The sequence below is a fragment of the Poecilia reticulata genome, chromosome 21 (assembly GCF_904066995.2).
Source record: "Poecilia reticulata chromosome 21, P_reticulata-male-v2, whole genome shotgun sequence".
NCBI lineage: Eukaryota > Metazoa > Chordata > Actinopteri > Cyprinodontiformes > Poeciliidae > Poecilia > Poecilia reticulata.
In genome coordinates this window covers 9,528,812-9,543,503 of record NC_088850.1, presented here as the reverse complement: position 1 = coordinate 9,543,503, position 14,692 = coordinate 9,528,812, and the positions used below count along the sequence as shown (strand labels likewise).

General features: G+C 40.8%; 1 protein-coding gene across 1 annotated transcript in view; it reads left to right on the top strand.

The window, feature by feature from the left end:
• eva1aa (eva-1 homolog A, regulator of programmed cell death a) overlaps positions 1-14,692 on the top strand; it is a 67,064-nt gene that overhangs the window by 24,026 nt on the left and 28,346 nt on the right. Inside the window, exons 4-5 of the mRNA XM_008397610.3 lie at positions 362-514; positions 8,455-8,598. Coding sequence (XP_008395832.2) covers positions 362-514; positions 8,455-8,598 — 297 coding nt within the window. The remainder of the gene's footprint in view (positions 1-361; positions 515-8,454; positions 8,599-14,692) is intronic.

Below are 14,692 nucleotides of genomic sequence, written 5' to 3'. Positions count from 1 at the left end.
TGTCTGCCGTCTTCAGCCGGCATTCCTGTTCCACTCCCCACATGGACGGAGACGGGGCTGCCGTTGTGTTTTCATTTCAAGGCCAGTGGATCTGCTCCTTGCTGTCACAGGTCACTTTGGCTGGGTGTGTCTGAGGAATTCCTCTGCGTGGCTCGGCACGTTAACTCATTAATTTCCCTCTACATGTCTCGAGGAATAAAAACTCTGTTTCCTGTTACCAGAACCTATGCTTAACCTATGAAGCACAATTTGTGTGACGTTCTATTGTTTTGGGACATTTTTAGAGGAGATCTTAATGATAACTGAAAACATTAATAAAGTTGTGAAACTTTGTGTGATTATTTCTTCTCCCTGTCCACAGACGAGTATAAAAGTAAGGTTGTCTGTGAGGAGGAGCAGATGAGGCTCAAATGCAAACAGGGTATGCAGATTTCTGTCTACTCCGCCATGTTTGGTCGGACTCAACAAGGCACGCTGGAGTGCCCCCCTCACAACAGGAGGCCCCCATCAGTGGGTGAGTCACATTCTCAGTGTCAGCTTTCATGATGCACCACAGTTATGGCTGGTTGGCAATTCTCTTTTCACAGTAATGGATGGCAAAAGCTTTTGGTGGCTGTCATTCAGCACAAAAAGCAGTTTTTTCGTTGATAAAACTGCTTTTTTGTTGCAGATTTGTTGATTGCTAGTCTTTATATCAGATATCAAGTTTTGTTGTTTGTTGCATGGTTAATAGTTTTAAAAATGTCTTCTGCTGCTCTACTCCAACGACCAAGATATTTCTGTATGACAAAATGTAAAAGAATCAGTTCCCTTTCACTTTGGTGTTTGAAACTTCAATTGATGATTTTTTTTTTCTTTGATAGCATAATATTGGAACATCATTTTAGCATTATGTAGTTTCCTTCCAAAATGCTCACATTTGTGAAGGTTTTAGTAATTTTTTGCAAAGGATTGCGGGTCAAAATTTATCAGTGGTGATGTTAAAGACTCACAACGACACCACCGCAGGTCGTTGTCGCTAGCCATTCATTTTACATTTGATGTTCTGAAATTGGTCATGAAAATTCATCTCATTAGCAAGATGTCTCTTACCCTTCCATCCATCATGAAATGTCATGCTTGTCTCTATTGAAAACCTAGAAAAACTAGAACCTAGAGCATACAGGAAGAAAATAAACCAAACACATCTGGAGAAATATTCTTGCTGCTGTGTTCTCAACTAGTCCTATAGAGTTTTAAAATTCAGTTTCTCTACCGAAAGACTAAACAAGTCTTAATTTATATTCATAAAAGTAAAATATTTATGCAGTATTTGTACAGTTTAGTAGAGTTCAGTTGTGACTCTCTTTCTTCACAACATCACTTTTGGGTTAATTTGAGATCATAGGAGAAATAAACACATGAAGAGACAAGCTGTGAATAGTATCGGACCTATGTCCTTCAATCTCCATAACTGCCCAGCTTATTTTGTCATACATGTTTTCTTTTTACTCTTACAAGTTAATGTTTTGGGAATTACCAATAGCATCCTTTGGCAGCCTTGTGCAAAACAAATGTACAAAACATCACTCCTAAACGGAAAATCCAATAATTTCAATGAATCTAACACGTCAGAACCTGAACTTCTTTTAACTACAAAACAAAGTGCCTGTTGAATATTCCCTTCATTAACTTCTTTCAACTAAGAAGATATTTCCTGAATGGGGTTCTTGTGGTTTCTTAAGGCCTCATAATTTCCTATGATGCCACTAGCTTCAAATGATCTTGAGGAAACATCCTGCACCAGCTATTTAAACCTGTTTATACCTGCCCTGCAATTTCTGGGTGATTAAAAATAACTTTTGACACAATATACCACCTTGCATTTTATACACTTGTTTTGAAAGCGTTTTCAGATAAAAAAAATAAAAAAAACCATCTCTCAGGGTGAAGGACGAAAGACGCAGTTAAACATGCAAACACTACCAGAGGACTGGGGTGGAATGCAGATCAAATGTCATCCAAAGTGCACATTCTGGCCTGTAGAAAAGGGGACATATTGAATTCCCGTACATGCAAGACTGTGCAGTGGATGTGCGCATCTGAGCACTTGGGATCTCCAGATGTACACTTGTCCTTGTTATAGAGGAATGTTAATGACTCTAAGCTGGGACCTACTCTGAGTATTAGTGCAGCTACTGTGGCATTGGCCCAAAGCCTCATTGCTAACTAGCTAAATTACTTTGCTCCACCTTTATTTTTGTCATTGCACTGGAGGAAATAATGAGAGAGAATTTTACTGTGGATGCACCTGTTTTTCTACATCTCCCTTGATCTGAAAGCTGGGGGCCATTTTTAGATGTAGGGGTTAACATAATAAGTTTCTGACAAAGGTCTCTGCTCAGCGTTGACAGCCTGACAATGGCGTCATTCACTCAGTCATCATAGACAAATGTACAGAACAGCTTTGTGTGGGAATGTCTACATGTATCTATGTCCTTTTGTATATACATGAGCACTGATAGCGGCATTGAAGGGGTCCTCGCACAGGTGGACCGAAAATATGCAACAGGTAGCAGGCGAATTTAGGCGCCTAAGGATTTGGTTTCAAGTTCAGACCCAAATACAGTAGCTCCCAACATTGAAAAATCGAATCACAATAGAGCAGAGGAAGGCCCATGTCTTTCTCTCTAACACTGAGTCACTGTGTGCGTGAGTGTGGGTGTGTGTGTGTGTGGTGTGTGTGTGTGTGTGGTGTGTGTGTGTGTGTGTGTGTGTGCGTGTGTGTGTGGGTGTGTGTGTGTGTGTGTGTGCTTGTGAAATCAAGCCATCCAGAACCATCTCCCGAGGCTGTTTCAAAAAGACTTGTGGTGCTGTAGCGGGATTTCCCCTGTCATCTCTGCCTTTGATGTGGCTGCCATGTCACCTGGAACAGGAAATAAGGCTGCCTCAAGTGACAGCCTAGTTACGCAGTATTAACTCTTTCAAAATCACAAAGTGGCATTTAGACTCTTGCAAGTCTAAGTGATTTCATAAGTTCTGATTGCACGTTTGGGTCATTATTCCGTTTGATCAAGTAAACTACAGTCTGCATTGTGCGCCGTCCGTCTTCCCATGAACACTGACCAGCTTCCTGTCGCATGATATTACCACCGCCGTTTTTCACCCTGCTTTATTCTTGATTTGTGAATGCATGACTAATAGTGGTCCTGCTGACAATTTATTCCACCTCCACCCACATGACAAAATGTGGAAAAGTTCAAAGGAGTGTGAATACTTTTGCAAGGCACTGTGCTTGAAGTGTGTACATTGGCTGCAATTTATTGCTTTTTAGATCATACATCTGGCCGCTTGTTAAATCTAAAGCCCTGAAAAATGTAAAAGATAAAGATGCAAGCAGGTACACGAAACATGCGCACATAACTAAAGCCTCTTTGATCCCATCTTTTTTCTTGGTTTTTGGGGGGAGTGAGGGAGCGACTGGCAACTTCTGGTGGTGAAGGAGAATCCTCAAAGTAAAGGGGCTTGCCTCAGCTCTCCTCTCTCATCTGCCACATTAACATCACACACACCTCTTGACATCTAAATAGGCCCCCATGCCTGGCATGCAGGATTTCAGACATTTTTTCCCCTCTCTTTGGGGAGACCATTGTGCTTTCACTTTTGAGTGCCTGCTTCAAAGAAAATATTTAAAATATTTAAACCCAGGCTTATTGGTCTCTCAGGCAAAGCGCAGTTACTTTTAAGATGAAAAGAATTCTTAAAGGTGAATTTGGTGGAAATTTGAAAGTGAGATCTGTCGTCGTATGACTTTATTTTTCTAACAATGGACAAACAGAAAGCAAATGAAGAACATCCAGGGCATGATTTTAGTTGTTGATGATTCAAACTTTTTTGTATACTATAAGCCCATCACACTGTGTGGTTGTTTTTCTTTTCCATCGCTTATGGACATGAGTGTGTGTACTCAGGGGCGGAGCCAGGGGTTGTACCAGCAGTTCCAGCTAGCCCCCTTTAAACACCCATGCCTAACTGAGTACTACTGATGATTATGTTCATTTCTTTAGAAGCACAATGCACCTATCTCCTGATAGAAGAACCCAACAGGTCCTGAAACTTGTCCCAGAAATCATCTCAAGCCAGTTAGTGGAACTGGACAATGAGTTGACTGTACTCCAATGTTTTCCACAGTTTCCAGTTCTGAACCCAGTAGAGCAAGTTTGAGATGTGGTGGAAGAGGATATTTACATCATGTCCATGCAGTAAGCAAATCTGCAGCAAACGCATGAAATGATCATGTCAATATGGACCAAAATCTCTAAGGAACGCTTTTGACACTTTGCTCCATCTGGATCACAACTACAACCATTTCTACTAAACGGGGCGGTTAGTTTATGTCCATGTGTTAGCTTGTTTGAGGCATTTTCACAAATGCTCACTTTGAGCCTCCCTTTCAAGCAGCACTGTGTGTAGTGGAAAGCAGGTGAGTCAGAGTGAAAGAGGAGATGGGGATGTATGACAGGCTTCTCCGGCCATTGTTTTTAAATTCCAGGAAAGGTGTGTGTAGGTGGAAAAAACAGGAGTGTTTTGGAAGTTGCTGCGGATATACTGATATGAGCGTGTGTGTTTGTATATCTGTTTCCTCACTGTATGAGTTTAGAGGCTTTTTTTATTGAACAGAAAGCAGGTTTAACTCGCAGCCATCCTAAAAAAATATAAATACCAGTATATACCTTTCCAAAGTGAAAGCAACGTTAAGCGTCAGTAGGCACAAGGTTGTATTTGATATGTTATTGTTCTGGTGTGTTATTGTGTGAAAAGATGGGAGCATGTTAAAACAAGAAGAAGGTGGGGGAAGCTTGTACACAATCCAGCATTGATACTTGTAACATGAGGTGGGAAGGTAAAAGTTTCCATTTGATGAGGGACGTGGCTAAAGATGTAAACTGTGATACTGCTGGTACACGGTGTCATAGCAACAGAAACTTTGGGAAGATATAAAATGGAGCTGTAACTGATTTGTTATTTCACTCTATTAGTAGATGTAATCAGAAAAAAATATTGTTTTGCATGTGATTCTTGCTTGATTTGAAAGTAGGTGGGTGTGTTTTGCTTGGAAACTCCTCTGCCTGTCTTGGCTTTTGACCTTCTTTACCTGTACGATGGTTCTGTCCTTATTTTGTTTTGAGGATAAAATGGTGGTAGCACAATCTTGGGAAATTGTTAAAGGTAAAGGTTAGAGGTCACTAGTTCTTTTTTTTTCTTTACATGCCTTCTTGTGTTTGCGTGTGTGTATAAAAGAGAACGACTGCATAACGCTGTATCCTTGTCATTCTATGTTAATACCACTAATGAGAGCCTGCAGGACAGACCCTTTTAAACTAATCACTATGTGCGTGTGCGTGTGTGTGTGTGCGTGTGTGTGCGTGCGTGCGTGCGTGTGCGTGTGTGTGCGTGTGTGGCTATGGTAGAAGACAAAGCACATGTGTTTCTCTGAACCTCCTGCACCTCAACGTCTTCGTCATTTTCTGAACCCCGCAGACCCGCCGGTGTCCGGTGAGCCCTGTGCCTCACTAATCACCAGGAAGAGAATCAAAGCTTCAGCTAATGGGGAGCTGTCAGTCAGGGGGAACTCTCTCATCAGGGAGGATGTTTTCAATGTAGCATACCAGCTTAAACAAGCCCTTTTGGAGGGAAATGAATGACCCGCTGCTTTTGATTAAAACAGCAGGTCACCGTAGACATGTTTATTAAAGTTGGACAAAAAAAAAAAAAAACGCATAAATATTGTGTCTTTGCATATACATTGTGTCTTCAGGTGACTTGCAATCACCTGAAGAGAAATCTTGAATTATACGGTTTGTGTCTTGTCATTTCCCTAATTTGTTTTTAAAAGAGAGCAGCGCACCCCAGAGCGATTGGAACTACACGCATGGACAAAATCGTTAGCAAACCTCCTTCGATGACCGAAAAGCCCACAATGAAATACTTGCAATGAACAAAAGTAATAAATAAAAACTTACTTAAAATTAACCAGTGAAAATCAGACATTGTTTTTGAATTATCAAAACAACAGAATCATTTTTAAAAGGGTGGGTTATCATGCACAATCAGCTTTTCTTTTAGCTTTAGATTATTTCATAATATAATGTCTTCGTCAAAAACATACCCACAGTGTTGCTTTGACATTTTCATGCATGTTTGAGACATTCTTGAATGTCCTGAGGCAGCCATTTGGAGATGCTTTAGGGTCTGCTCCGGCAACGTATCACCTATTTTCACAAAGGTCAAATTTGGAGCCTCATTCCCCAACTGAGGCTCCAGTTGGGAACTTCAGGTTTGAAGGGCGCCTTCTCCAGATCTCAAAAAAGTTAATGGAGGGTTTCTTACGATTGTTCTTGCCAACCGTATCAAAAGCTTTATCAGTTTACGAAACTAAAATCTTCAAAACAACTTAGGACAGCTATTAAATTTGTATTGACGTTTCCCCATTTCTTGTCTTCCAGTAGTGCTTCAGACGTTTTTATTCATTGACTTGCAATGCAAATGAGTCTGTCTGAGTCTGTGTGTTTGAGGTGACAGTGGGAACTGTGAAACCTCTCAGGTGAACAGCTTGTTTCTGGATCTTCTTACTGGTGCCAGCTTGCTTAATTTAATGCACAAATAATGACTTGTTATTACATTAGTTTATTACACACAATCCTAGCTTCCATTAATGTGGTTTAAATTGTTCTTTTTCTTGGTCATAAATCAGGATGGCATAGTTAAAGGCAGTTTACAAAAAAATTCCCTATACCGACTCTATACATATCTACTAGATTGTCCTCGCGGTCTTCCTCACTGTGACATTTGACCTCTGACCTTCGCCGTAATTTGTTGTGGACCGTTGACGTGTGAGCCGAGTTTTAACCAGCCTTTGGCTTTTTTTTTCATCCTCTGTTTAAGGCCCACCAGGGGAGACAGTGAGACAGCCAAGTGTCCACTTTCAAAGGCTTGTTTCCTCCTGTTGTTTTAAGGGGTTTAGGTGAACCATGGAGGCCCGAGAGGCATCCATGCGAAACCAGGAACCGTTCACGCTCCCTTTAGACACACAGCAGGAGTTTTGTCCTGACTTTATCTGTAGTGATGCGCTTTGGTGCTATTTTGTCGCCGTTTGTATTAAGAAATGAAGAACACACACACAAAAAAATCCACTGGGGGTGCTTCAGTAAATCACAATTGGTTGTATTGGTTGTTCATTTATCTAGCAGTGTGCTAGATAAGCGGACAGTTAGCCGGCTTCGAGGTGAACACTTTTCAAGCTCACGTCGACCTAATCTGTTCAGTCACGCTTCCCCCGTTGATGAGAGCTGCAGATGAGAGGTTCACGAGGAGATGGCAGGTGCTTAGTGATGATGTATGAGAGACCCGTCCGTCCATTTCTTTGCCTCGTCTCCTCGCACGAACACACACACATGCTGGATCATCTGTCCTTTGGACAATTTATTGCTCCTGGAAGCTTTCTGATGTGGACACACACACACATCGACGTTGCGCGAGCTGAGCTGAGTGAGGAGAGGGTTTGAGTGTGTTTGTCTATACCTAGACCTGCTGTAGTTGACGTACTAGTTAGTGCGCTAGTAGAGACATGAATACTGAAGGTGAGTGACTGTTTTATTTTTCCCTGTTCTGTTATTGTAACAACTGAATATGAAGTAGGAGTTTACAACTTTGAATGCGGCTGACCTTTGTTGTAAGGGAAGAATTTCAAAAGCTTTCTTTTATTTGATTACATCTATATTTCTATTTGATACACATCAAGCTGATGATGTTGGTTCTCCTGTCTCTTACTTCCTTCTTGACAATACTCCATAGATTCTGCAGTGGTTTCAGATCAAGTTATTTTTGCTAAGATTTATGTCAAATTTTTATTTAAGAATAATTTGAATCATGTAGATCTCTATAATCAAAAAAATATATATTTCTGCATTTACGAAATCTATATGCGAGTTTGACTTTACATTTTTTCTTTTTATGTGTAAAACTGGAGGAGATTTTATTGGTTTACAGAGAATGAAAAGATAATTTCTTTGAAAATGTAAAAAAAATAATAAATACACTGATCTTCAAAAACTGCAGCTCATAAAACCCAGTTCCTAATAATTTGTTCTAATCTTTTGTGTTTTAAGTTTAGTCAGAACTTGAGCAACAAAGTAATAGTTTCATAACATGGAATAATTACAGCTGTTTTTGGTTTTTTTTGTGTTTTTTTTTGAAGAAAATAGTGTCATTGCTTTCAGGCTCTAAGTACCCATTTGTGCTGAATGTAAGTTTGGTTACTTTGGTCTTGTGGAGAAAGCAATCAGATCTTTTCTATCTAATTATGTAAACTCTTTTTTATAATTGTTCTGCCATGAATGGGAGTAGCTAATTTCTTTCGTTTTGAACAGATTGCTTGGCTTAAAAACAAACATTCTTTCCTTTTTCTCCCCCCAGACTGCCAGGCAGCGACGGCCCTCCAGGTCCTTACAGCCCGCTGCCAGGGAAAGAAGAGCTGTCGGGTCCAGGCCTCCACCAAAGAATTTGGAGATCCGTGCTACGCCGGCACCAAGAAGTACCTCAATGTCATCTATACATGTGGTGAGCCAGACAACACTCATCCCATTTTATGTTCCTGCCACTAGGGGGTAATACTTGCTCACTTATAAATGTGCATTTTTCTGTTAGACTTTCTTTTTTCTTCTTTGCCTCTAAAGTACACCCCAAAATAAAAGGCCACAGCTTTTGAAACCCAACAATTCAAACTACATATGGCTTTTCAAAAGAAACGGTTTTCTCTCTTTCTTTGTGATTGAGACATTTTTTTCCTCTGAGTTTTCCTTTTCTCCTTCCTCCTGTTTTAGCTTTACATCTGTGGACGAGATGAATAGATAAGGAGTTCCGTCTTCTATCTGTTCCCTACCCTCAGGTTAATCCTGAACTGTCAAGAATGTAATTCATTAACCGCACGTTTGGTGGTATGCTCAAAAGGTCACGCGTACACACACACACGCGCACACACACACACTCCCAGAGGCGCCTCAAGCACCATGAATCGATCAGTGAGCGCCGTGACGTGGAGCTTTTCAAATCCACAAGAACATTAGCCTCAGAAACCCCAAATTAGATGAATCCAGCTCCAAGGCTTGGCATGTCAGCGGCATTTTTGAGTTCTAATTTTAAGGACTGCATTTTATTTCATCCTTAACTGTTCCCTCTGGGCTTGAGAGAGAGCCTTTTATGCACTCATTTGGTTTGCAAGTTTATCTGTGCGGGGATTGCATTTTCAGCAGTTCCCCTGCGTTCTCAATCAGTTCGATGTGGTCATCCTGCACCCCAAAGCTCTGCTGCTAGATTCTGGTGTGCTGTCTGGTTTTCAAGACCCCCTAGTCACTAATCACTAAACACCATCAACAATCATTCAAGAAATCCATGCAGCCTTTGTCTCGATGACAGCCTCCCACTGCAGACAAAAATACACAGACTGTTCAGCTGTGTTTACGCAGTCATTTGGCCCGAATCTCTGTCTGACCTCCCTTATCCGTCGCTGATAACTCAACAGTCAACCTTAACAGCCCCGGTGCTGCAGTTTCTAAATGAGTGCCTGTGTAAAAGCCTTATAGACGGGGCAGAAAGGGGAAGGATACGGGATGTTAGCTCGCTATCTTTACAGCGGTTAGGATCGTCACGTCTGTAAATGTGCAGCTTGTTGAGGGGAGGCTGGGGGGTTTGCGGTTGGAGAGGGAGATGTTTGAATGTGAGTAGATCCGCCATGTATATGAAGTCACTGGTGGCTCTGGGCTCAGGCAACGTGGTAATTAAGGGGGATCCTCTTTCATTGGTGGTTGAGTGTAGGGGCAGCGCATGGAGACTGGCAGTCCACCCCTGGTTTGCAACAATTTGCATTCATGTTTCTGTCTTTCCGTCTTGTTCCTTGGGAGAGGTGAATAAAGTTGATCATTTTCTAGTAGCTTCAATGATCTAAACAGGGAATTTTGCGTTTAAGAGTTGTGCATAAATATTTATAGCCCTGAATGTTTAAAGTTTTTATCTTGTGAAAATTTGTGAAATTAAAAGAATTAAAAGAATACATGTTTTCAGTTTATAAAAAGAAAATTTACATGAAGAGAGTGACATAAATTGCTTTACTCAAATACCTGTAGATAAAACCCTGTGCAGCCAACTGCCTTATAATAGTTTGCAGTTGGCTGCATGTTTTTATCTGAGCTGCTCTATGAAGGGCTCAATGATTTGTTAGGAAACAATGGTGAACAAAGAGCATTATAAAGGAAGTCCCATTAAAAGTCCAGACCTTAATATAATTGAGAAGCTGTGTCAAGATTGGAAAATTGATGTTCACAGATGCTCTCCATCCTGTCTGACTGAGTTTGAGGTATTGTACAAAACTCCCAGTCGTCAGATCTGCAAAGTTGGAACAGTAATGCTCCAGAAGATTTTATCTATTGCTTTGGCTTTCTGGTCACACTTAGAGGGTAATTTGTGTTGGTCTATCTATCAGATATAGATCCTCTCTAATTCATTGAAGCCTGCAGTTGCGACAAGGTAATATGTGAAAAATTCAAGGTGTGTAAATACCCTTGTAAGGTGCTGCATTTCCATTAGGGAATTTGTGCAAATACTATTTTGATTTATGACGAACACTCTTTATCAGCCCCGGCCTGCCTGTGATTTATGGAGCTTCACAGCTTCTTCTTCCCTTAGCTCAAGGGATGGACTCGCTGCTTAGAAATAACACAGATGCAAATGATCTGGAACTCTCCGTCGGTCTCCCTGCAGAATACACACACTCCACGGCCGCCGCTGCCAGGCTCCATTTACATTTTCTCCCTCAGGAGGAAGTCCCTGTGACTTGTTTGTCCCAGAACCGCTACATGTATCTATGAGTAGAACAAACGTAATGCCATATAATTGGTGAGACTAGGGTTGAAAAGAAATATTAAACTTTAACATCCATCCATCCATTTTCTTACACCCTTGTCCCTCAGTGGGGTCGGGAGGGTTGCTGGTGCCTATCTCCAGCTAGCGTGCTGGGAGAGAGGTGGGGTACACCCTGGGCAGGTCGCCAGTCTGTCGCAGGGCAACACAGAGACACACAGGACACACAACCATGCACACACACATTCACACCTATGGGCAATTTGGAGAGGCCAATCAACCTGACAGTCATGTTTTTGGACTGTGGGAGGAAACCGGAGTACCCGGAGAAAACCCACGCATGCACAGGGAGAACATGCAAACTCCATGCAGAAAGGCCAGGGCCGGGAATCGAACCCAATCTTGCTGCAAGGCAACAGCTCTACCAACTGCGCCACTGTGCAGCCCTTAAACTATAACATAAAACCAAAAAGAAATCCATTTAATTTTGTGGTTCTACTTGTAATGACAAGTGAAAAAATATATCTATGGGCTGGTAAATCCCTTTGCGTTGCATTGTCATTTATTTATTTGAAGATCTCCATGAAATAACTTTGTATTTTATGACATTCCTGCCGCTTGTAGGGAAGCCAAACTGCTACTCTAGAGTAGATCTGTTCTACATAAAGTCGCTATAAATTGAAACCGAGGTTAACTAAACATGATCTATGAACAGTCATTCTAATCATATAAACCCAAAGCAAACAAAAACAAATCGCTCCTTCATGTTTCTGAATCAATCTCAGTTTTAAGGTTGTCTCACTATCCCAAAGGCATTTCCTACTTTCCTCCCATAAGAAGCATTAAAGCCTTGGATCTTGTATCAAAATGAAGGAGAGGTTTTTCCAAACTCTCCTAGAAGGTTTTACATCAGATCTGCTCTATGGGATAATAGATCAAAACCGTTTTGCCTGTTTTGAACTCTATACCACTGTAATGAAGAGAGCTTCATTACTGGGTCTACTTTTCGCTGTATAGCACTTTAAATGCACTTTTTGCACTTTATGAACAAGCACTTTATTTAGCACTGCACTTTAAGCAGAGATTTGCACATAAATAGCAATTTGCACACGAGAAGTTTTAATGGTATTTATTGAGTATTTTTAGTAATTAGCATGTAGCCTTTTGTTCTGGGCTCTGCACAGCTGCTCGTCATTGGAAAGTGAGCTGGTTGCCTGTGGAGGGAGGATAATTGTTACTCAGAGCAATGAGCTACTGGTGGGTAAAACTGAACAAATGTGTGTGCATAATCTGTAAAGTGTGGAGTGCTGATATTGAGTGACTCACCTGTCTTTTCTGTGTCCTCTCCAGGGTGTTTGGGCAAATACTACCCCGGGGGTCCAGACACCATTTATAGGTTCTGGGAGAGGCCATTGAAAAGTGTGGGGAGATAATCGTTTATGGGTTTTTGTGGTGTTTCATTTGGTGTAGGATAAAATATGAAATATTTATAAAAAGTAAATTTAAATGTTTATATTTATTAAAGTGTATTTTATTTAAATAGGTGGAGATTTGTTAAGGGAGATCCCACTGTGAAGTGGAAGTGGTTGAGTCCAACACAGCTGAGACTATTTAAGCCTTCAGTTTTCACCTGTGAAGGGAATAATTATTGTCTGTGTATTGATGCTGTGAGGAGAATAAACCCACTGCTGTTACCACCTGACTCTGCCTTCTGAAATCTTCATCATCGTAAAATCCAACCGCAAAACGGCCGCCTTGTTACAACCACACACTGTTGAGGAGAGTCAAAGAAAGCTGAAATAAACCGATTCTGTTGCAAAAAAGGAAATTAATTCATTGTAGTGTTCTGTTGGTTTTCTTGCAATGCCCATCAATTTCCAGCCTTGAGATTGTAACCTCCGAATGGAAAGAAGATCTTAAACAAATGCCAAGTGTAATTTAAGCATAACGTATGTACTCATACATAAAGCCTTTACTACTGCTTCCACTTTAGCACGCAAGAAATCGCTCTATGATATTTGGAAAGCGACAGCTTGTCAAGGTGATATTAAGCATTACTGTCAGATGTTTTACTCATGAGAAGTTATGTAGATCATGCAGCAGCGTCTATGTTTTATCCTCTGCGAAGAAGGCTGTAAGTTACGAGCAACTGTAGCTTTTCCAGATGTATTACATTGTAGACAAGGTGACTTGCTTGTCAAGAACAAAAAATAAAAAATACAGCCTTGTTTTATTTACAGGCATACATTCTGCATACCTGCTGGTTGTAAATAATCCAGGGGATGAAAATACACAGATAAAAGGCAGGAGTTGTTTCATAAAATCCTTCATTCAGTGGCAGATTTACTCCGGTTGTCCAGAACAGACATGTCCAGCTCACCACCTGGCCAGCCGCCACGATGCACATTTTTCATCCTCAAATCTTCAAACCCCTTCTGTATATTTTGACATTAAAACTTAATATTGTTATTATTCATAAACTCATTGTCGTTATTGGAAGAACCACATCAACACTTATCATCCTTAACATATGATCATCAGCAATCTACAAACTTTGTTTTGTGTTTGGCTACGTTGGCTACAGTATAAGGTGGTGTGTTTGTAAAGTAAGCCATTTTGGATTCTTCCTAACACACAGCAGGGACTGATTGTGTAGATGTATTTGAAAAACAAAATAAATACATATTTCTGTAGGGTCCAAATCACTGAATTAATCTAAGAAAGACAAAAACAAGAACGGTTTAGTGAGAGCATGCTAAAGTTAGCTACATAATTTTCAACGTAAATTAAATTACGTTCCTCCTTCGTAATTTTAGTATTTGTTGTGCAACTGTTCCTTTTGTCTGTGAAGAAAATTTAGTGAGTGGCAGAATGATGGACCCTCGAGTTCACTGCCAGTGTTTTGAGGCGGAAGACAAACCCAGTGTTGGAGCCTGTGGTTCTTTAGATATGGCTGCTTTGGGGGATGACTTATATGTAACTGGGGAAAGGAGGAAGATAAAGATGTAACTCAGAAACTTGTGGTCTCGAATAGTCACAAATGGTTTTGCAGAAGTGGGCCAAGACACATAGACACAGGCACCCATGAACAATAATACTCCGCCTACTTGCGCACATTCATTTCGTGTCAGCAGAGGAGACTGTGGGGAAGATGTTTATTTTGGCTCAGTTGTATGAAGCTGGTGCCCAGCCAGGCAGACAGTCGCTGCTGCTGGGACTCATCATTCTCTCTCATAGCTCGTTCTTTTTGGTCAACGTAAACCCCAAAACACACGTGTTTTATAGCGTGTTCACTGAACCATGTGCTTTTTTTATTTATTTATTTTTTTGTTCAGGCATCTACCATTTTACACACATGGTTGCACACACATCTGTGTATGTGACACAGCGTTTTACGCAGTTATCAGTCAGAAGAGAACTTTCCGTTCTTTATCTCTAATCTCTAAAACCCATTTAGCGTGGTTTTAATGAGATTTTTGTGTTCCAAATGGAACTGGGGTGGCAAGACTTGCATGTTTTGGGCAAAGAAAAATTGCCAAGATGTTGAATACAGTCTTTATCTCAATGCGGAAGCCGCAGAATCCCTGTGAATTCTTTCCGTTGTCGTAACGCAAAGCTTACTCGACAGAAATTGAGAGAGCTTTTTCCCCCTCCCCTGTCACTCTCATCACTATATGTGGTGGCACAATAAACATGAGTCCTCCAATTTCTAATTGTTTCAAATCCTGCAAATATTTGTCTGTCTGTACAGTAGGTTCAGGAAAGTTTTAGTATGTGGATGTTTTCTTGTAATTAGATC